General features: G+C 50.9%; 2 protein-coding genes across 11 annotated transcripts in view; one reads left to right on the forward strand and one right to left on the reverse strand.

Annotated features, from left to right (window-relative positions):
* Window positions 1-22,837, forward strand: part of ATP5J2 (ATP synthase, H+ transporting, mitochondrial Fo complex, subunit F2) — a 57,742-nt gene that overhangs the window by 14,164 nt on the left and 20,741 nt on the right. Inside the window, exons 1-4 of one of the 2 annotated variants that reach the window (XM_038539373.1) lie at window positions 225-376; window positions 4,980-5,087; window positions 6,489-6,605; window positions 7,358-7,505. In XM_038539373.1, the coding sequence (XP_038395301.1) occupies window positions 364-376; window positions 4,980-5,087; window positions 6,489-6,605; window positions 7,358-7,386 (267 nt within the window). In that variant the 5' untranslated portion in view covers window positions 225-363 and the 3' untranslated portion in view covers window positions 7,387-7,505. Of the gene's footprint in view, window positions 1-224; window positions 377-4,979; window positions 5,088-6,488; window positions 6,606-7,357; window positions 7,506-22,837 lie in introns of those variants that run through there. The other variant, XM_038539374.1, reaches the window with a different exon arrangement.
* On the reverse strand, window positions 2,248-22,751 carry CPSF4 (cleavage and polyadenylation specific factor 4). Of its 9 annotated transcripts, none has more exons than XM_038539426.1 (8): window positions 22,499-22,751; window positions 19,478-19,528; window positions 17,718-17,870; window positions 15,468-15,563; window positions 14,986-15,079; window positions 13,813-13,885; window positions 12,173-12,265; window positions 2,248-2,566 (listed from the first exon to the last, which is right to left on the reverse strand). In XM_038539426.1, the coding sequence occupies exons 1-8, from the start codon at window positions 22,599-22,601 to the stop codon at window positions 2,546-2,548; spliced, it is 684 nt and encodes a 227-aa protein (XP_038395354.1). In that variant the 5' UTR covers window positions 22,602-22,751; the 3' UTR covers window positions 2,248-2,545. The 9 variants fall into 9 exon arrangements, with proteins under 9 accessions (XP_038395354.1, XP_038395352.1, XP_038395353.1 ...); XM_038539424.1 differs by having other exon boundaries at window positions 2,248-2,587; XM_038539425.1 differs by having other exon boundaries at window positions 12,173-12,268.

Here is a 22,837-nt window from a genome sequence, read left to right on the forward strand (position 1 = left end):
CAATTTTAAGGAGATAAAGGTTAGAAAGCCAGGATGCTCTTTTCTCATTTCCCATTTTTGGGTCCCTGCCAGCCTCTTCCCTCCTAGGATGGGAAGGCCAGGCTGAGCTCTACCATCACCATCCCGCCCCCCCATTCTCCTATTCCCCCACCCCCATCCTCCTCTCCCTACTGCAGAGTCCCGAGGCTGTGCCCTCCAGGGACTTCGCCCTTCATCCTATGGTGCGCTTGCAGTTCTAGACTCGCACTGGTCGCGACCCGCTTCCCAGGAACCCCTGCTTCCCGCGCCGCCGCGCAGCGGCGCGTCGCTCCCTACCCAGCAGTCCTTGCGCGGTCCGGCAGAGCGGACACCCAGGACTCCAAGATGGCTTCGCCCGGTGAGTACGTGGACCTGGTTAAGGTTGCAAGGTTGAGGGCAGCAGCCGTGATGCGAGGTTCCGGGCTCACGGCTGCGCTGGGAGGGAGGGAGTCGGGGCTGCGGAGCCGCCTTCCCTTCGTTCAGGGCTTTCCCTGCGGCCTCACCGGAGGCGCACCCAGCCCTTTTCCCAGGGTCCTGCACCGTCCGACGCTTCTCTGCTCGCTCAGCCGCGCCGTCCGCCTGCCCAAGGCCCTGCGTCTCTCGGCTGCAGCGGGGAGGGTCAGGGCAGCCGAGGGACGCGTCTGCGAGCTTGGGAATGCACCACCTCCAGCCACCCTTCCTCTTCGCTGAACAATATTGACCCCGCCGCCACCTAGGCGCTTTGTGTTTGAACCCTGCGCGCAGCTTCTTCCCTTCTTCCCAAAGCTGAAGCTCAAATTAAGCTCCAGGAGGAGCGAATGCCTAGGACTGTGCCTGATACCGAGGAAGGTTGGACGCATATATGTTGAATACGCTTTGAATAGGCTTAGGGAGGTGGAGCGACTTACTCAAGGTCACAACTAGTGAGAGGGCTGAGCTGGGCTGCTAAAGAGGAGTCTGGGGCCTCATGGCAAACTGAGCTTTAATCACAAGGATGGCATTACGATCTGCAGGCTTTTCAGTGACATGCGTGTATAAATCTACACTTACCAGACTCTGCACACTGATTTTTTGTTGGTTTTCGTCTTTGTTTTTGTTTTAGTACGGAAACCATATTTTAGCCCTAGATCCTCTCACAGTAGCCTTGTCAGTAGGTCCCTGTCTGGAACATTGATCTCATTTTAAAGATGAAAATAACAATCAGAGATGGAGTGTGGCCTGCTTGAGGCAGAGTTTTGATTAACCTACGTGTGTTTTACCCAACTTCTATATGCTTAATATCAGCCTGGAGACATGAAGAGGGGATCAGAAAACATGAGAATGATGCTGCTTTTCCCATCTGTAAAATCAGGCTTGAGATTATTTATCAGCGGCAGTTATGTTGTTTAAAGAGGACATGTGAAAAGGAGGCACTGAGACTTGGCATCTTTTAAGTAGAGTGAAGTGATGAGTACTGTGGACTAAGCATTTAAACAACTGGGTACATATAAGGTACTGGAAAGACTGCCTGGCCCTCTGTTGAGTGCTGGTCATTCCAGCTTCCACCCCGTAACCTCTGAGCAGGGTCATGTCACATCTGGCCCTTTTAGTATGACTCTAGGTGATGGAGTTGTGTTCAAGTCTCTTAAGTACTGACCATCTTTTAGATGGTGTCTGTTGCCAAAGCATAAAGCCACTAGTTCACTAGCAAATAAAGTGATGGGAATATGAATTAGCAGCAGATGAGATTGGGTAAGCAAACTGGCCCGTGGGCTAGATTTCCTGTGGTCTGTTTTTGGCCTGTGAGCTGAGAATGGTTAAAAAAAAAAAAGGGATCCCTGGGTGGCGCAGGGGTTTGGCGCCTGCCTTTGGCCCAGGGCGCAATCCTGGAGACCCGGGATCGAATCCCACGTTGGGCTCCCTGCATGGAGCCTGCTTCTCCCTCTGCCTGTGTCTATGCCTTTCTCTCTATGTGTCTCTCATGAATAAATAAATAAAATCTTAAAAAAAAAAAAAAAGGAAACCCTCTTTATGTGTATAAATATATGGAAAAATGAATTTTAAATTGTTGGCTGTTTTCTCCCGTGATGTGCCAGGGCACCGTGCCAGCCTCTGAATGTGGTCATGAGGATGCAGAGTATGTTTTCGTAGTTTGTGGGCTCAGAAGTGACCCAATTTTGTTTTGTTTTCAGTTACCTTTTACCAGTGAAAAATACTTTGACTTAAGATACTGTGTTTCTTTTGCACCTCTCCCCCAACACAATCCTATGATTAAAAGCACTTTTAAACTTTTTTATTATTCAAAGATTTCAAAGACAAAGGAAACAATAGTGTAATGAACACTTAGTACTCATGACCCAGTGTCAACAGTTAGCAACGTCTGCCATTCTAGTTCCATTTATATATTCGTCACTCACTCGCTGCCCCCCCATGTGGCCATATTTAAAGCCAGTTGGTTTTAGAATGATGCGTTCACACTCCTCACTGCATGCAAGAAGGCTTTGGGACTGTAGCAGAGGTGTAGCAGAGGTGTTGACTACATTCTTATTCAAGAAGAGATGTGGTACAGTCATTCTTGGAGTGAGGGCTCCTGAGCCAAGTGAAGACAAAACTGGCATGAAAAATGTGTACTTGTTAAACTTTTCTAGGAACAGAATGGATGGGGTGACAGAGAAAAGTACAGGTCTTTCTCGAATGACTTTATTGTTTGGTGTTACTACCATTGACCCTAAACTCTCTGACAGAGATTTGGGACATATCCCAAAATTCATTTTAGACTGTTTCATGTTCAAAAATATTACCAAACTAATCACATCACAGTTTACTGTTTTTTTTTTTTTTTTTGTTTTGTTTTAATATAGTAAATGTGCTAGCTTTATTTTTTTATTTTTTATTATTTTTTAAATTTTTATTTATTTATGATAGTCACAGAGAGAGAGGCAGAGACATAGGCAGAGGGAGAAGCAGGCTCCATGCACTGGGAGCCCGACGTGGGATTCAATCCCGGGTCTCCAGGATCGCGCCCTGGGCCAAAGGCAGGCGCCAAACCGCTGCGCCACCCAGGGATCCCCAGTTTACTGTTTGTAAAAGAACTAAAGGGTGCGATTCATCCCTGAAGTCTTGTATGCTTAAAATGTTCTAAAGTTTGGTTTGTATGCCATTTCTTTCTTTGCCTCTGTCTTGTTTCACACAGACCTTACTGATATTTCAACAATAATAATATTAACAATTTACAGTTCTGAGTAAGGTTTGAAATGGTTTTATATAGATTCTCATTCAGTTCTTGGAATAAGCCATTTTACAGACAAATTGGAGCTCAGAGGTTATATGGGAAGGTAGTGCTAGTCCTTGAAATAAGGTGGGCAGGGAAGGAGGCCTTTTAGGGAATAACATTTAAGTTGAGCTGGCCGTGTGATGATCCAAGAGCTCAGCACACATGAAGGCCCTCAGGTGAAGCAACAGAAAGGGGTCTGGCGGCAGTACGGAGCCTGGTGAGATGAGTGCATGAGATCATTGTCTGGTGATAGGATGTCGGTTTCTAAGAGCCAGGCTTTCGTCTGTAGCCAGTGCCGTATCCACAGTGCTAGCATGTGCTTGACATAAAGTAAGTGCTCCATATTTGTTGGATGAGTTTAGATGGAAGGTTTGGACCAGTTTGTTTGGGACAAGCAGTCTAAACCATAACGCTCAGGCTATGTATTAAGCCTTCATTTGACAGACACTTGATAGTGTCCAGCTGGGCCAAGTGTCTGGTTCTCCAAATGACCTGTAGCAGATTAGAAGCTGCCATTGAGTCAAGAAGGGCTCCCAGTTGAGGCTATATTGTAATCATCTTGGCTTAAGTCAAGAAGGGCTCCCAGTTGAGGCTATATTGTAATCATCTTGGCTTAAGCGTAAAATAGGAAGGGGACTGGGGAGGACCAGAGCAGGGTAGAACGGTGAATGTTCAGATGCTCATAAGGAGAGAATTGTCTCCTTTCTCATCCTCCCCATAGAGATCAACTTTAAAGAGCTGCTGAGCAGGTATTCTCTTCAGGGCAAGGAGCCAAAGACCACTGTCCCTTCATAAAGATTACTAACCACAGAAGGAGCCAGACCAAATTTACTCAAAGGTTTCTTCTCCATTTTGGGGATCCAATTAAAGACTAAGGCTCTGTAAGGACCAGGTTCAAGAGTCCACCACTGAACGGAATCCCATAGATCTCCTGACCTCTCCTCACCTGGAGCCCCTCTTGTTCTATTCCCAAACTCTCTTTTTTTTTTTTTTTTTTTAAGATTATTTCATTTATTCATGAAAGACACAGAAGGCAGAGACCTAGGCAGAGGGAGAAGCAGGCTCCTCACAGGGAGCCCGATGTGGGACTTATTCCCAGAACTCCGAGATCATGCCCTGAGCCGAAGGCAAACACTCAACCACTGAGCCACCCAGGCGTCCCTGTCCCCAGACTCTCATTGGAAGATTAGCTGCGGCCCATTGGATCATTTGGAGTGGTTTATATTAAGTCATTTAACATTTGCGGTCCAGGTAGGATACTTGAGGTAGACATCAGATTCTCTTCAGGAGCATGGGAGCCAGACCTCAGGTTGAGCCCTGCCTCCTGCCCGCATGCTGTGTGACCTTGGCCAAGTTGCCCAACTTCTCTGAGTCAGTCTTCCCCACTCATAAAATAAAGGCATCAGCTACCTGCTAATACAAGTAAATAGTAGTTTTGCAATAATTATTCTGTCCTCCGCTTGATACTTAATTCCACATGGCCGTTAGGTTCAGTTTTTACAATTACTTCCAGTAAGCTGTTACTCAAATCTTGTTCGTTCATAAAGCTGTTGCTTTCTATACACTCTGGCTTGAAAAAATAAATTTGGTGTGATATATTTATTCATAATATTACTTGTGTGCAGCCTTTTTGTGGTGACTTTATTGAATGGTTGAAGTAAGTGACACAAACGGATGCTATTTGTCTTACTGGAGGTTTTTCAGCGTGTTTTCTGCTCTTCCTTTTCAGTACCAGTGAAGGAAAAGAAGCTTATGGAGGTGAAACTAGGAGAGCTGCCAGGCTGGATACTGATGCGGGATTTCACCCCTAAGGGCATTGCTGGAGCTTTTCAAAGAGGTCAGAGTCTACAGGCTTATGTCAACCAAAGCAAATGCTTGGGTATTCAGGTCTCTCTTTGCTCTGAATTAATTTGAACAGTAAAGGCTTCATTTCAGACCAATAAATTATGTAGAGAAAGACAGGGACAGATTGTTACCCCTGAATCTCCGTGTTTGATGGGTGATTGGTCCTACCAAAGACTGGCTTTAAGATAGTTCAGCCAAGACCATGTTTTCTGTTGCTTGAAATGGGTACCATTGCCTTTGTCTTAAACATCTATGAGCATTTTTACATCATAAGACTTCTTTTTTTTTTTTTTTTTTTAAGATTTTATTTATTTTTTCATGAGAGAGACAGAGAGAGAGGCAGAGACATAGGCAGAGAGAAGCAGGCTCCATGCAGGGACCCCAATGTGGGGATTTGATCCCAGGATTCCAGGATCACACCCTGGGCAGACACTCAACCGCTGTGCCACCTAGGCATCCCTCGTAAGACTTTTTAAAGAAGAAAGTGCGTTTGAAGTATAGCGAATGTCGGTCTGTGATATAATGCTCATCCCCCTGCCAGGCAAAACTTCCAGGATGGACGATAGAGATGATCTCTCCTTCAGGACTGTGCACAATCACATCAGTCCCATAGCACCTCTGTTCTCCTCCCAGGAATCAGAGACCCACAGCAATGCACGGGGGCCTGTGTAGTCTCCGGCCTCCTCTATGGCCTCCTGTTTTTTTTTTCCAGTTCTGGCTACACTGTAACTGTCTTGTGTGCCATGTTTTCCTTCTGCCCTGGGCCTTTCCTTAGCTAGGATTAGAATACTCTGACATGTTTCTTAGTGACAATAGTCCCTGACTACTCCGCATAGATGAAAGTGGCCTGTTCATGCCCACAGCTCCCTATATTGCTCCTTCACAGCTTCCCTCACTGTTGTAAACTAGGGCCTTCTAGAATCATTTCATTCTTTTTTGTCAACCAAGCCAAGGCCCAAAGAGGGCAGAAATTATTTCCTCACTGTTGGGGTACCCAGCAAAGAGATGATTGCACAAAGCCTTCTTCCCTCACAGGCAGACCCAGCTGGCCATAGCTAAGTGGGCCTTAGTTGGGGTTGGGTTTTTGGTCAGAATCAGGGTAAGGGGATCCCTAGAGCTGGAGGGGAGAGTGAGGTAGGATCAAAGTCTAACAGGCTGAGCCAGTTCTATTAAAGTGAAGGCCAAAGCATAGGGGCAGAATCAAGGTGGGCCTTGCTGGGGCTTGTCCTGGGCTCCCACGGCAAGACCCATGGGGCATTTGTGCTTTTCTTCATCAGCCAGTGAATTTAGGATGAGCTGCTTCAAGAGCCAGAGCAGGACTGGGCCCCTGAATTTAAGCCAGACTTTGCACTGTGTGAAGCATTCACAGCAAAGTCTCCTCTCCTGTTTGTAGGTTACTACCGGTATTACAACAAGTATATCAATGTGAAGAAAGGGGGCGTTGCTGGGATTTCTATGGTGCTGGCTGCTTATGTGCTTTTCAACTACTGTCGTTCTTACAAGGAGCTCAGTGAGTATCTCTCCGGTCACCTGCCATCTGGGGTTTCTCATAGCAGGGTGGTACTGGTTCACTGTCACGTTTATATGTCCATCATTTTACTGATGGCTAAAAATTGGGAGGGACTTGTCAGAATATAGTATTCAGGATGCTATTTTAAGCGAGAAAACTGTGGCAAAGAGAAAACAAAATATAACGTGAAGCCAGGATAAAGGTGATGGTTAGGAAGCATTCTGTAAGGTACTGTAGGCTCTGCTGAGGGTTGGTGGAAAATTTTGGCTTCATCTTTCCAGCAGCCAGTGCAAAGAGAGTACAATCTGGTCTTTGTGGTACTCTGCAAAAGGGTAGCTTGTCCTGGGTCTCAGGCCAGAGAGGAACTTGTGTGGTGGGAGATGGTGGCACAGCATCCACGGCCATTGGCTTTTCCCAGACTGTTTCTGACCATGTCCAGTTCCCACCAGTCTGAAGGCCAGCCTCTTGGGGACTTTGAGTGCATGTTCTTTCTGGGAAGGAAGAGGCTGGCTAGGTGGCAGAGTAGCTCCTGAGACGCCTTTATACCTCCACATCTACTGATTCTGCGGAGATGCTGGCAGGCCAGTTCTGGGTTATCTCCTGAAAGGAGTTCTCACGATGGCCTTATGTGGTTTTTAGCCTGCCAGGTCCCTTACCTCCTCCACCCCCCGCCCTGGGCCGTGGCTGCCCTCTTTTCTTGTACTCTCACTACACCTTTTAAGAAACTTAACATATTGCCTTTCTAACTTCAGAACATGAACGGCTACGCAAGTACCACTGAAGAGGGCCCAGTGTGGAAGCACATTTGGCATTCCTGACCATGACTTTTGCCTGGCATCCTTGAATCCTTCCATTGCTTAATTCACGATTAATATCCAATAAAAGTTGACTGGTACTCAACTGCTTCCCTGGTATAGCCATTTCCCTGCCCTCTTGGAGTTCCTTCTACATCAGCAGTGAGATGGCGCTACAGTTTCCAAAGGGTGATTCTTGTTGATGGCCCAGGGCTTTGAACCAGTGGCTGCCCACACAGCTTCAGGACCCTGTCCCAGCTCACTGGAGGTGGGGTGCCATCTAGTTATACCTGTTAAGTGTCTGGAGGGGTTTCCCTGCTCTTTGCACCTTGAGTATTCTAAGCACTTGTGAGTTTTTGTCAGCTGATGCTTTCACATCAAAACTGATACCCTGAGTGCTTATGAATGCCTTCCCTTCCCCTCTTTCTGCATACACAGGCAGCAGTAGTGTAGGCCCTCCTGGAAAGAAAGCTTCACCTGTAGGAAGTTCCAAGGGAGGATTCAGGGGAGCAAGGGAAAACACAGGTCCTGACAGGAGCTCACAACTGCTCTGGGTAACAGGCACCCTCATCCTTAACCCTTCATCAGAGGTCTTCTAGTAAAGCGACATGAAGGCCAGAACTGGTTTCTTGAGGGGTATACGGTAAGCACGTACGCTGCATGGAGTATACAGGGTGAGGTACTGTGGCTAATTATCTCCTAGGAGATCCAAACTTGAATAAGGTATTATCCAACATCTCAGATGAAGTGAGGAGACCTGCCATGTGGCTGTTCCAAACAAAGGCCAAGCTTCCAGACTTTACTAGTTGCCAGTACAGAGGCCCCTCCTTCCCTGGCAACATCCCTTCCCTCTGAGATATTCACCTGTCAAGAGGGGACAAGCAAGCACCAATATGAAAGCTTCGTGCCAGGCACATAGAGTGGCAAACAGCAGGAGTCCTCTCCTTGGCACAGGGTCCCTGAAGTAATGAGACGCAGCTTAGAAAACATGCTTTAATCAACCTCATAAAAAGTGTTCTTGTAACGGGACTTGGAGAGGCCCACTTGCCCAGCAGGTTGCAGGTGATGGTTTCACATTTCCAGGTTCAGGGGCAGGGTGGTCTCCGGAGGCCAAGGGTGAGTGACTGTACAGACACTTGGTGGGGCAGGAGGTAGGTGCACACATGGACTGCGTCCCCTATTCAATGGGTGGTTGGCAGCTCCAGCTGAACATATACCTTGAGAGATACCGTTGTCAAGTAGGCGCTCCAAGGCAATCAGCCCAGAGGAAAAAGACGCTCACACTGGAGAGCAGTGTGCTATTCCTCTCAACCACTGCCACCTGGGAGCAGGACTGGCTTGAGGCAACAAGTGCACTTAAGTTTGCCCAAAGGGCTGCCTCGTTCAAATCACATCGATAGGTACAGCTTCTGAACTCAGCAGGACACGGAGGAAGCAGTCATGACCTGGCCGAAGCTGTAAATGATCCATCAGCCCTGGGGTCACCGAGAAGTGGTGTTTAATGACGAGGCCTTGAGGGGAGGGGCTGCCTTCCATAAAGACTGCTTAGCACAAGCCCCTGGCCACAACCTCCTCCCCTCCCCAGAGGGCTGTGTGCTGAGAGATCCGGACAGGAGGTGTGGATGGTAGACAAACATGATGCCGACTTGGAAGGACCAAAGTAGAGCACTTATCCCCTTTTTAAAAGATTACAGCAAAATGATAGGGAAGCTGACAGACATAGCCCCTCAGAATAACCCCAGCGTGCCTGCCTGCCAGCCCCAGCCAGAGTTGCACCAACACTGGTGTGAAACAGTTCAACGCATGCTCCCAAGGAGGGCCCAGACTGGTTCCCAACAGGGGGGGCCCTCTGGGCTGCTCTGAGCTGGCTCCAGCTGCTGTCACTGTCCACTGAGAAAGGCCAAGTGCCCTTTGGTGCATCTGTTGGCGTAGTGTCCTTTCTCACCACACTGGGAACAGCAGGAAGGGAGGGAGGAGACAAAAACAAAAAACAAAAACAAAAACACCCACCGTTTTTAAATACAGTTTTCAAGTAAGGTAGCACCCACCAAATACCAGGTTAAGGATTGGACTCTGGAATTCTCAGTGGTACAGACTTTCAAACACAAAGAAAAAGGAGCTCCAAAGGTACAGTGGCCCAGAAACTCCAGCAGCTCAGCAGATGGAAGAGGCTACAGAGCCCAAGAATGATCTGAGAGCGCACAGCAGGCGCTGGGCCAACATCCACACGGGCCTGTCCACAGAAGGTCTCTTGTGGCAGGTGGCAGGACAAGAATCCTATGGTATAGGCCCCTCTGTATGGCTGGCCAGCCACTTACCTTTCTGAGGCACTGTTCTGGAGACAGGAGGCAACAACTCCAGAGAAGCCACCAGGCTCCTCCCCCCACCTCGGGGACCATTGCCGTGGACACAAAGGGTGGGCTGCACCCACAGTTTTCCCTCCTGGCTCTTCCATGTTTTCCTAAGCTACCCCAGGGGACAGGTTTTGGTTATAGGATCAGAGACATGGGACAATGGTTAGATGTGGGTGAACAGCCCCAGAGCATCACTTCAGAAATCCAGCACTGACTCAGCCTCATCCCAGCTCTGATTCCCCAGGCCCTTCCTTGGTTTCTCTTTGTTCATTCATACTACTCAAAAAACAGAAGCTAGTTAAAAGGTTGAACAGCAGCCTCGAGCACTAAGCAGGGGGTCAGGAGGACAGGTGGGGACACCCACTCAGGGCCCTCCCAGTCCTGGCTTCCTCAGCCTGGAATGCCAGGCTCTACCCGGTCATGGCCCCATCTCTTGCCTGCTCTATTTCTGGACCCCAAGGGCCCTATGTTCTCCCGTCTGTCTGATGTGTAGGTGTAACTGTGCGGATGAGTGGCCTGTACAGCTGCTAGCTGGCCCTTGGACTGATAAGCAGAGGGAAGGACTAACCGGGCCCCTGCTCAGAGCACCTGGCATGGCCTTTGGCCTCCACAGCTGATCCTGGAGAACCTGGGATTCCCACAAGGTGCCTTTAATGTCAACTAGGAGGCTGCTGTGGTGACAAGGGGGTTGTTAGGTTCTGGCTTCACCTAAGTTTAGGATTCAGGAGAGCTTGCTTTGGAGGCCTTGCTGAAGAGTGCAGGGGGCAGGAGGTGAAGATGCCAGCTACGCTGCCTCAAAACACATACGGTTTCTCTTACTTGAGAGGGGACTGGTCAGAGGCATACCCTCCTTTCTGTACTTTCCCCACCCGGTAGGGCTCAGGCTCAGCCTTCCCTGAATCCAAGTGCGCTTTTAACTTTAGCAGTTTGGGGCACCTGCTGTCTCCTCCCCGCAAAACACAAAACCCCTCCTGGGAAAGAGCGCTAGCACCCTTCGTTTCAGTGGGGCTGGCACAGAGCAGGGGCTGAGTGTGATGGCTGCAGGAAGTGGCTCAGCTTTTCCTGAGGGAAAGTTCTAGGAACAATTTAAGCTAAGCATACGCTTCCTGGCTCGGACCTTCTACTTGGGAGGCACGGATGCTGCTGCTCTCAGGCAAGAGCTCACAGATGTCTAAGTGTCAGATTCAGTAATGTTTTTAGCAACAAAAATTAAATTGCTACCAACAGAGAACTGGTAAAGTAAATTGCAATTCTGTTATGCACCCACTGAAACAGATTAGGTTTACATAGAATGATCCACAACATATTATCGAGAAGAAAAAAAAAAAAAAAAGACTACAGAATGTTATACATACCAGGGCCCTATTTATATTAAAATGTACTTTCCTAGTGCTTGTGTGACTAAAAGCTTGGCACACAGTTCTCCATGTGGGGTCCCCTGTGGGGTGTGAAAGAGCACCAAAACCAAAAATCATGACAACACAGCCCACGGAATCAAGTGGCTGTTTTAGGAAAGGTGGGAATAGGGATAACACTCTGTACCCAAAACATTTCTATGTCATCTCAGTGGTTTTACAAAAAGCATGTACTAACTTTGTATTTTGTCTAATAATCCCCAAACCTGAGGGGTTTTGTGGTCTAGTTATCAGTTGTTTTTGCGGATTTCCCTCGGTGGTGGCGGTTTCCTTCTAGATTTTGTGATTTTTAATTACGAACACATTCAACACTCTGGCTGTAGGAATTATATGTGGTCGGCTTGAGAATAAATTCCTTGTAGAGCCAGGCACCAGGAGCCCACATCTGAGTCTGTTTCAGATTGGAAAACCCAGTTTATAGCTTTCCAGCCCTCCTTCACTGAGGATTGAATACAAGGGTCCCCTGGTGACTGAAAATTCTCAAGGCACTTATCTCCCCAATTTCCATCCAAAGCCAAGAATGAGATAAGTTTTCTAGTAGGTTTTTAAAGAGCTTACCTTTCCCTGAGATAAAGGAGTGTGTGTATGTGTGCACGTGCTGGGGGTGGGGTGAATTCTTTGTTTTCTTCTTACATGGGCTTAAAGCTTTGTGCCTTTCCCTTGGGTATGCTCTTGCAGGATGTGAGGCCATCCTGAGACTTCAGAGCTTACTCCCTTCTCCTGGCTTTATGCTTATACCTTATCACTAGCCCCTGAAAGATTTCCCTCCTTTTCCCACAAGCTCCATCCTTTCATTCAACAGCATGTGTGATGGTTCACTTGGCCTTGGCGTGTCATGGATGGAAGGAAGCAGGATGGTCTCTAGCCCACCAGAGTAGCCCACTTTGACTCTGACGGTCAACAGAGACAAAGATGTTTTCATCTTTCAAAATTAACTACCTGCAGATCGAGGGAATGAATCCTGACTGTGAAGGCCATACCAGCCCCCCAGCCCTGGGACTCACCTTATAACAGGTGACCTGCTCCAGCGGCCGCGGTCCCCGGTTGCCCGCGCTGCTGTTTTGACTCTGCATGACCCCGATGACCTGCGGGGCTCTCTGCTGATTGGGAGAAGAGTTCTGACTCGTTAACTGGATCAAGGAGGACGACCTTTGTAATGGCGGATTGTTACTTTGCTGGAAAGAGTTACACAACACGGTTTTACTGTGGAAAACACGTGCACGCAGACTACCAATGGGGACAGGAAAAAAGAGTGCGGGACTGATCCCGCATGACCAGCAGGAAGAAGGGCTTCTGCAATGGCCCTGCTCAGGAGAGCAGGTGGAAAACAAATATCTGGTGATGATGGCAGGAGCCGCTGCCCGAAAAACACCATGCAGACACACAAAAACGAAAAATAAAAGTAGAAAACAAAACACCAAAGAGACGAGGAGGTCTCTGGGGCAGCAGGGCAAGGGCATGAGCAGGCCTTACTTTTGTTTCTGAGGTTCTAGCTTCAGGTCAGGATGAACGCTTGGTTCAGCCAGATGTTTAGCAGCCTACACGGCGAGCAACAGTCACAGAAAAACAGTTGGAGGCTGACATGCTGACCTGCGGTCTAGGGGCTGAGAGAGCCTTCTGCTAGGGAGTCCTGTGAGCCAGGGGGGTGGGGGCTCCTGGCGTCGGGACTGGACGGCTAGGCCACCTCTCAACCACGAGGGCTCCTGGCTCTGGCCTCCGGTAAATAAATACAGGAGCACCAAGCTAGACACCCCCAGGTCGTTATGGTCATACCTGCACCCAGGAACTCCCCGCTTTGTGATGAGTCCTATGAGTTATCCCACAGCCTCCTGAGGGTGGGGGTCACTGCCAGATGTCTGGCCACCACAGGCCCTCCTACCTTAGCCCGTAGCCCCGAAGGACGGATGGGGCTTTGGCAATGGGCTCAGAGTCCAACAAGTAAGAGGTAAGGATTTAAGATCAGTAGGTGGGTTTACTTGGCCTGTTGAGACCCTGCCTAACACACCTGGCCACCCTTTCTTCTGGGCCCCCAACCCTCCACTCCCATAAACAAATTCAGGGTGCCCCTGGTTCGGGTGGGGGAGAGGTGTGCACTGCTACAGATTCCCACTTGTCTGTGGCATCTCTCGCTGTCATGCTTGAGAGAATTAGCCTACTGCTGGGTTGTGGGACCCCTTTGTCTAGGGAGGTGGAGCCAGCTGGTTTTTCAGCCCTGTTCCCAGCCCTCCCTTCCTGCCAGGACCCTCCACATGGGGCACCAACAGCACAGGCAGGAGAGCCGGTCAGCTTCAGTTCTGCTCCAGGGCTGCTCCTGCCCAGCTGTGGCCTCAGGACTGTTTCCTTGTTTATAAAGGGAGCAAGAGCAGCTGACCCCTGGTGCTCATGCTGCCCTCCACTCTGGCTCCCGAGGGGGTGCCACTGAGCCACTTGCCACGCAGAGGGAAGAGAAGCCAAGTGGGCATTCAGCTCTAGCAGGCAGCCCTCCACCTCTAGAGGGAGAGACCAACTGCTCTGCTCCCAAATCTGCTGGAACTCAGGGAGACTCCCCTCCTGTCCCCTCCACCCTCTCCCACATCGCCAGTTGGGTCTGTAGCCGCCTGCATACCGGGACAGCCACTGCTGGGGAGGGGCCGGGGCACGGTACCTTTGTTGCAGGTTGCGTCTGCTGTGGCAGTGGGGGCTGCTCGGTGGTTCCCATTGGCAGTTCAAATCGAGGGCTGGTCACCCCGCAGCCAGAGGGTATGAGAACAAGGGGAGGAGAAGAGGGGATGAGAGAGGGGCCCGGCCAGGCTGTGTTCTCAAATCCTGGCCCGGAGCTCACAGGCAGCCTGTGCCCAAGCACAGAGCAACAAGCCTGAATATGGGGTAGCTGCTGGCTCTGAGCTCAGCCCCTGGAGCTTTGGAGAAAAGGGGCAAAAAGAATGGATTCGCCCAGGCTCAGACCCAGCTCTGCTTACACCTGGCTGCTAGGACCTAGGGACCTGCAACAAGAGCTACTTTCCAAGGGCTTCGGAAATGGGAGCTCCTCCCAACACATGCCCCTCCCTGAGGGTCTAACTCAGGTGGCCAGACCACCTCCAACAAGACACACTCCCTGGGGAACCTGCCCGGCCACCTGCAGGCTCCTGGGCTCTCACGTAGGGAGCTGGACCCTGTGTGGCAGTGATCAGGATACTGTGCTTCTGTGCAGGTGTCAGTGGGGTGGATGGAAGTGGCCCGGAGGTAGGAGGACGACAGTATTCTGCAGTCCCGGTGCCACCCCAGGGAGGAGTCCAACTCCATGACCACCCAAAGTGACAGACATGGACTAAGACCTAGGAGAGGAGCTCTGAGCCCTGCTGGGCAATGAGAACCCAACTGCAGAGGCCACAGGCCTGCCTTTGACCAGGTGCCACCCCTACTACCACGTGACCCTGGCCAATGGCTGAGCTCTGAGCCTCAGTCTTCTGGGTGAGATGGGGAGGTTCTCTCTCACACAAGCTTATGAAGAATTACATGAACTAGCATACGTGGAAACTCAAACTTGGTGCCTCCACAGGGGAGGCCCCCATAATGAAGTTGGCTTCCTTTTAGGCACAGGTTCTTAACCAGAGGTCCCTAAGTGACATGCAAGATGTGAGCTTTTCTGGGGCATGGAGGCCAGCTTTCGTCAGATCTGCAACCCAGGAAAGGTTAAGTGCCAGGCTGGACAGAGCCACCTCTGAGTTCAGGGAGCAGCACTGGCCCTTGCCCCGGGCCCCATGGTGATACCACCCAGTCAGCAAAGCCCAGGTGGACCCAGGAAAGGTCTGGAGGGCAACAGGGCCTGGCTACTCACTGCATGAATTTACACGAGGGCCCCTCCGGGCAGAATCCCACGAGGTAATTCACACAGATGACTCTTCGAGTATGTCGGTGCCTGCACAGGGGACCTGTGGAGCCAAACATCCGGGACGCTCGGACCCCCCGCTTCAGGGGATGGCTTCATGCCCCTGGGTAACAGAGCCCTGGCCACACCATTGCCCAGGTGCAGAGGGCAAGAGCAGGGCTTTAGATGCTGGCTCTGCCTCGGATCCATTCATTAGCAGGCAGGGTATGAGACCTCCTAAGCGCGAGTTTCCTTATGCAAAATATAGGTGAGGATGCAGTCCACACGGGAGCTTTGGGAGGCTCAGGTGAGCTGAGGGTGTAGAAAAGCCTCACTGGCCCCAGGTGCATAACACCAGGTTTTGCTGGAACAGGTAGGACAGGGAGAGGTCATGTGGGCAGAGGAAGACAGGACCAGCCTTTTGCTGGGAGCCCAGTCACTCTGACACCTACCATGCTTGCAGAAGCCACGGTCATACCAAGGGCAGTCCTTGATCTTGGACTCGGGGTCGATGTGCAGGAAGGGGCACTCCTTGTTGCTGCACTCCCCTGCAGGGAAAGCCAGACATGAACCCATCTGGGGAAGCTCTGGGAGAGCTGGACTCAGACCCACCTCTGCTTTTCTCAAGGCTGGGCTTGCTGTGTGGCAGAGGGCCAGGTAGTTCTGGTGTCTCCTGGCCTGGTGAGTCCTGGTGAGGCTCCTCTCAGAGCCTCAGACTCCGGACCTATACATGAACCATGTACATGACTTGTACACAGTGCATCCCTCACACATGTCCATGCTGCCTTGAAGGTCAACGACACAGAGCCGGGCATGGGGTGCGCAGTCATCAAATAACTCATGGCTCCACCACTTCTGCAAAGGGGGTATCCTGGGCACTGTGGGGGACCCAAATATGCAAAAGCACCCACTGAGTCAGGAAATGACTGGTCTATTCTGATCAGCTCTTCACATCTACTAGCTGGGATGGGACAAAGGTCTGAGGGTTCTATCTTTCAGACCTGGGAACTTGAGGCTGGATCCCTATGGCAAGAGTGTGATAAAGCCTTTGTGATGACAGCTCCTCTCAGGAGCAACTGGTAGCTGGCCAGCAGCATCTTTCACCCAACTTCAGGAACCATCCAGATGGGTGGCTGTGCCACATGCTTGCCCTCCCTGATCCACGTTACACATGAAAGGCCAATCTGATCACTGCTTTTCAGAGAAAATGCAAACTCCTTCCCAGACACACAAGTCCCTGTGAGGTGTAGCACACCCCTCCCCCAGGCTGCTCCTCCCCCAGTCACACTGGCACCCCAGCTGGTCACCATGAGTGGCCCCTTCTTAGCCTTCAGATCCTAGCTCCGTCTCACCTGAGAGGCCTTCCCTGACCCTAGGTCAATATGGTCCTCCAGACATGGTCCCATCCCTGTCTATTTCCTTCAGAGCACTTCCTACATGTCATTTTCATCTTTGTTTCACTGGTGTCAGCTGCCTCTTTCCCTGGGCCTCTAGAGCAAAAGCACCAAGGGACGAGGACTGGGCCTGTCCTGTTTACTACCGTCCCTCCAGTGCCAAAGGAGGACCCTCACTTGTGTCCCGGATGATAGGAGCTGCAGATAGTACATGTGCACCAGGACAGGCTCTGTAGGGAAAGAGCAGGCAGGGGCACCAGAGGCATTGGGGGGCTGCCAGGCCCAGCAGGAATGAAGGAACCTGGGCCAGGCTGAGAGGAGCCCTTAAGAGTCTGTCCAGGAGGGCTGGCTCCCGCCTTTGGTTCCAGATGGGAGACGGCATCCATGAAAAGGGGACGCCCTCTTCTAGTGCTGGTTCCAGTGCTGGTATGGGTGGGGCAGGGCCGGGAAGCCTGGGTCCTATTTCTGACCATCTGCACTTTGACTTCACAGCTTAAGCTACCTCTACAAAGAAAGCACAACTACCATTAATAAACCATCAGGCCACACCTGTTGGGCTGCTGGACTAATCAACATCTCCTGATGACAGCTCTGAAAGTGTATAGTGCGCCCAGCACTACCCCCACCCCTTACCCACCACAAAGAGTACAGCAGGCTTCCAGTCTCCCGCTGGGTCCCTGCACAGGGCTGGACGTCCTGAGGCTAGAGTCCACCCTCATCCTAATCAACAGGGCTCCTTGCTGGGCAGCCTCACCCACAGCACAGAGCCAGGGTATTCTAGTTCCATCAGCGAGTGTAACAGCCCTGCCGAGCCCTGGCCCGTCCCTGCTTCTCCATGCAGTCCACTTAGGATGGTGAAGAGCACATGTTCTCTACACAGGGATCAAGGCAATCTCAAGGTGAGGAGTGGTGCTCTTGGCCACCAGAAAACAGCCCCTGTTTACAAACTACTACCTGGGACCACATTCCCAGAGAGGAGGAACTAACACATGCCTGGAGCGGGGTAAGGAGTCACCACGTTGGAAGCAGCAGCTGATTTAGGGGAAAAGGCCAGTGTGAGCAGAAACAAGGCCTCCAGCCAGCTGCCTGGCTTGCTCACCCACCATGTAACCCTCAGTCGTCTCCCAAACTTGTCCAAGTACTGAAACTAGAGGGCCAGCTGAGGTTGGTGGGCACGGCCTAAGATTCTGAAGCCGGACAGCTGGGAGATGGCAGAAAGTGCAGGCGCCCAGCCAGTTGCTTGTCCCCTCTGGGTCTCAGGGCTGGCAGAGGCCTCCCCGGGGCTCCTGAAGCCAGGCATCTGCTTACCAAACTTGGAGTAGAAGTAGCACTCGGGCATCTTGGTCATGTCGTACTCGTGTAGGAACTCACACTGGTCCCCCTTCTTGCACAGCCCCCGCAGCCAGTGTTTGCACACAACGGTCTTCTCACCGCTGATGTGGCGGAATGGACACATGCCCCCTGCCAAGGAAGATGGGGGGGGGGGGGCGGCTGTGAGGAGGGTGGTGCCTTCGTCCCACACATCCCTCGAGTACCTGAGAGCAACATGTCCTGGAAGGTTGTGGCTGACTCTGGCAGAAGGCAACGTAATTTCAGGCAGTACATAAGCACACATCTTAGGTTTTAGTGCTTACTTTATTTTAGCGTGTTTTGGGAAAACCCAACGAAAACATCAAATCATGATTTCACCAATATTACTGTAAAATGGAACCTTAACAAGCCTAAAGGTAGTGGGAAAATGAGCTTCTTTCTTAATTATAGTTCTAGTGATACACAGACATGGCAAAAATTGTAGGGACAGTAAAGGAAAAACTAGGGTTTGGGAAACACAGCCCCCCAAAACAGAAGGTAAAGAGGATCACCAGCAGAAGCTTTGACTCCAAGTGGGTTCTACCTCTAGTTATAAGGGCTCATTTAGCATTCAAGAATTAAGAAAGAGAAATGCATCATACACAAACTGAGGGAGGTCTGCCTTCTGTAGCAGGTCCTGAGCAATTGGCCACCAGATGGGACACAGCCATACTCCTGGAAACTCATGTTTCTAACTCATGGCCTGGTGGGACTACTGGGGAAGACCCAACCAGAATGAGGTTGTAACCGGGAAAGACCCTAGACCAGCTCCTTCTTACAGAACTTTGCACTGGTGTTCTGTATCTATGCCATCCAATATGGCGGTCACTGGCCACATGTATTAACTAGCCACATACGGCCAGTGGCTACCTGTCAACACAGAAGACAGCCACAGTGCCCTGTGATAAGGACAGCTATCTGTCAGAAGGGCAGAATTAATAAGCACAATGTAGGAAAAAGACCAGAAGCCCAGTGGGAGATGATATTCTAACCAGAGAGCCCAAGGGCAACCTGGTTGATCTACCCAGCAGGTCTATTGTTACCCTGGGAAAGGCTAGAGTCATAAACCAAACTTGCCAAAATCATCCACTAAAACCATCCCTTTGCTCCAATTTTGTGCTCCCTACTCAAGCTTCTGATTAAAATCTAGTTTCCAAATAAATTTACCTACAGGAAGAAAAATGCCCAGACCTATACAGGGCATGTAAGGTCTCACCCAGCAATCTGTCTCCTTATCAATTAGTGGATAGTCTGGTTCCAGCAGCCTCTGTTGGAGTCTGGTTGGTATGAACATGGCTCCACAGGACAGACTGCTGTAGGGGTTTTTGATGACAGGGTACAGAGGACAGAGAGCTTGGGTAGACTATAGAATCAGAAAGGCTTGGGTTCAGACACTGGCTCAGCCACTCACTAACTCCAAGATCTTGAAAAAGTTTCCTGAACACCTCAGTGCTTGGGCCTTCTGTCTTTGGGCCACAGGCAAAGTGAGGTGAGGTGAGGAGGCAGACTCAGAGCGAGGCTCTGTCCTGGGATTCAGATTTCAGGAAGAATACCCCATCATGTTCCTAGTCTGTCCAAAGCACAGTAATTTCATCTAGGGATACTGTTAATCTGCAGAAAGTAATGCAAGCCAGAGACCTGACGGCCTGAAGTCTGCTAGGGGCCAGGGTGGCAGAAAGCACCTCAGGGGGAATTTTGAGGAGCCCGGGGTTTCTCACCTTTGCCACAGGCAGCTTTCAAAAAGAATTCGCAGACAGCAGCTCCCGACTCTGCAGGAAGGAAAGGAGAAGCATCAAACAAAGTGAGGTGTGACTGGGGACAGCTGAAGACATAAGGAGGGGACCCTTCTTTGACCCATGAAGGGTTCAGGGTACAGAAAACAGATTGGAAAAAAAAAAATACAAAGCCTGACCACACACATAAAAAGCTGCTCATTTTAGTCCTTCTCTGCGGACACGTATGTAGAGACCAGTCATCCTGAGAGCTTCCTATAAGCAAGATGCTTTCAAGGAGTTAGGAGTGGGCGGGGGAAGGATGGAGCACAAGATTACAGAAGTTGGGATCCCTGGGTGGCGCAGCGGTTTGGCGCCTGCCTTTGGCCCAGGGCGTGATCCTGGAGGCCGGGGATCGAATCCCACATCAGGCTCCCGGTGCATGGAGCCTGCTTCTCCCTCTGCCTGTGTCTCTGCCTCTCTCTCTCTCTCTGTGACTATCATAAATAAATAAAAATTAAAAAAAAAAAAAAAGATTACAGAAGTTAATTACCCCCAGTGTGGACTCCGACTTTCCAGAGGGCTCACAGGCACTTTAACTTGAGACAGAGGGAGGGTGTGAGCTCACAGGAAGCACAAACAATCAAATGGGGACTCGAGGGAGGGACAAGCTCCAGAGAAGGGGCGGGTGCCTCCGAGGCACTATTCTGGTGGGAAGACCATCAAGGAAAACAGAGGCAGAATGTGCCTGCCCATGATCTAGCTCATGGTGGTACAATACCAACACACAATTAAAGGCTCACGGTCTTCTGCTTCCACAGAGGCAGCCAGTTTGGGTGAAGTGAGCCAAGGAATAAAGGCAGAGTGCGGTATCAGTGACTCCAGGGGGCAAGCCTTTGCAATCAGCCCAGGAATTCACTCACCATGGCTGCTAGCATAAACTCTCCTGGCTTCATTAACAGTTTTCTCCATTGGCAGGCATTTTAGAGCTGCTGAAAACCCACCAAGAGCAGTTTGGAAAGCCACTTTCATCCTTCTCTTCGCTATCTTGTAAGAGACTCCTTTGATTCTCAGAAGCAGGCAGATTTTGCTAGGACAGACTTAAGGCTGTCAAGGGGATATCATTGGTTTGCATCTCAAAAAGCTTAAGAAGCCAAAAAAAAAAAAGTTATTCATTTGCATTTCAAAAAAAGTTGAAAAAGCCTTATATTAAGGAAGGCATCACAGAAGAGTATTCCTGGGCTCCACTCAGAGGTTAAGGTTACTTCATTGCTTGAAGCCAGAAGTCTACAGTCCTGGGGGTGGGTCTCAGGCAGATAAGTTAAGAGTATGTCTTCAGGAGAGAACTGACAATTCTTCCCAAAACTAAGATGGCAACGAAGTGCCCAAAGGAGAAACGATTGTGACCACCCAGGGCTTTAACACACTGAAATAGATCATGGACTGGCAGAGGGCAGAGGGTGCCTACCAAGTCTGAGGCCTAAGCCAGGGCAGCACCCATGGCCAGGCATGTCCCTGACCCTCCTTAGAACAGGTATGTGGGCCTCTGCACCTGCCCTCATAGACTCAAGTATGTGTGGTCCCAGGCTGGAGAGGAGAGAGGGAAGGAGCTGCCCTGCATGGATGGATCCATCAACACAGGGAAAGGACACATGTGCAAAGGTAGATGAGCATGGGGTGGCTGGGTGGCTGAGTTAAGCGTCTGCCTTTAGGTCAAGTAATGATCCCAGGGTTCTGGGATCGAGTCCTGCATTGGGCTCCCTGCTCAGCGGGTTGCCTATTTCTCCCTCTCCCTTGGTCCCTCCCCCGGCTGTGCTCACTAGCTCTCTCTAGCAAATAAATAAAGTGGATGAGCATGCACAAACAGGAAGTGATCACATGTGTCCAGGGGTAGTTAATAGTGTGTATCTGAATTTCAGCAGCTGCTTATAAGATGTGTATAGTAGAGATGGAGGTGGTGTGTACATAGGGTTGCCAGAGAGGTATGTCTCCTGGGTATAAGTGGTATCTCACAGGGAAGTGTCGGCATGACTGAGACAACTCAGGTCATGCGTGCCTGATAAGTGTGGCCACTTGAGAGGAATGAGGCTGCAAGGAGGCTCTTCCAGGACACAGGCCTGGGTGAACATGAGCCTCTGGCATGGGACACAGCACAGGGAACCACAGACTGAACCAGTAAGGAACACTGGAGAGCTCACGTGGTTCCACCATGTACCAAGTCGCCAGGGACCAAGTGGTCTTCTGCAATTCCCTTCCCCAGAACCAGGTGCCCCATCTGTGGATTGAACCAAATGAGCTCTAGGCTTTAACATTACATTCCAAGTGTGACTGGAAAAGAGAGAAGAAAACTGCCGGTGTCTTTTAAAGTGCTAGATATCCACCTAAGTTGGGGGGGTGAAAGAGCTAGAGACTATCCTTTCACGGTGGAGAACAAAGGGAACTCAGGCAGCTGCCCAGGTGTGATGAATGACTCAGAACTGGAGTCCAGAGAAAAAGTGAGGGATAGGCTGCCAGGAGGGCACATCCGTAGAAGAATGGAGCTTGAGAGTCTAACTGGGAATCTTCTACAGAGAGGAGACAGGTGGTCGGTCCTTCCTCCAGCAAGACTCCTCCAACCGCCCAGTTTTGATGAAAGCAAGGAGAGGGTGCTCAAAGTGTGTGTGTGGGGGGGGAGGGGGGACTGGAGTCAGAGAAGGGGAATGTCTCATTACTTTCTTTTAGTTTTGTCAGGGAAATCATTTCCAACCTCAAACACCCGCTTTCGTTCACGACTTATTCCAACAACCAGACACGATCCTGCCCTCCAGAAGACTGTATCAGAAGAGCCCCAGGGGATCAAAGGTTGGAGAAAGGGGGGCTCCCGAGTCTGAATGGGGGAAGGGGGTCCCAGGATAGGGGGGAAGGAGTCCCCAGGTCCGATGCAGAAAAGGTCCCGGGACCCACGGAAAGGGCGGCCTGAACCGAGGGGAGGGGTCCCGGGGCCAAGTCGGTCGTGCCCCTCGCCCGCGGCCCCGGCCCCGCGCTCACTGTCCATCCCGGGGAAGGGCAGCGGCTGTGCCCCGAGCTGCTGCTCCACCGCGATCTCCAAGTCGAACTTGATGTGGTCCACGCTGGCGATGATTTCCTGCATGGCGGCGGCGGCGGCCACACCGGCCCGACTACTCCTCAGATCTCTCGCCGCCCTCACACTCCTACCCGCCACCGGCCCCGCCGCCCACGGTCCTCCGCCTCTTCCAACCTCGCCGCCGCCGCCGCCGCCGCCACCGCCGCCGCCGCCGCCGCCCGAAGGGATGCCGGGAGCTGCCGAAACCCGCGCCGGCCTCTCGCCTGTCCAGACCCGGCCAGTAGAGCTGGGAGTACGGGACG

This window comes from Canis lupus, chromosome 6 (genome assembly GCF_011100685.1).
Source record: "Canis lupus familiaris isolate Mischka breed German Shepherd chromosome 6, alternate assembly UU_Cfam_GSD_1.0, whole genome shotgun sequence".
NCBI classification, from domain to species: domain Eukaryota; kingdom Metazoa; phylum Chordata; class Mammalia; order Carnivora; family Canidae; genus Canis; species Canis lupus.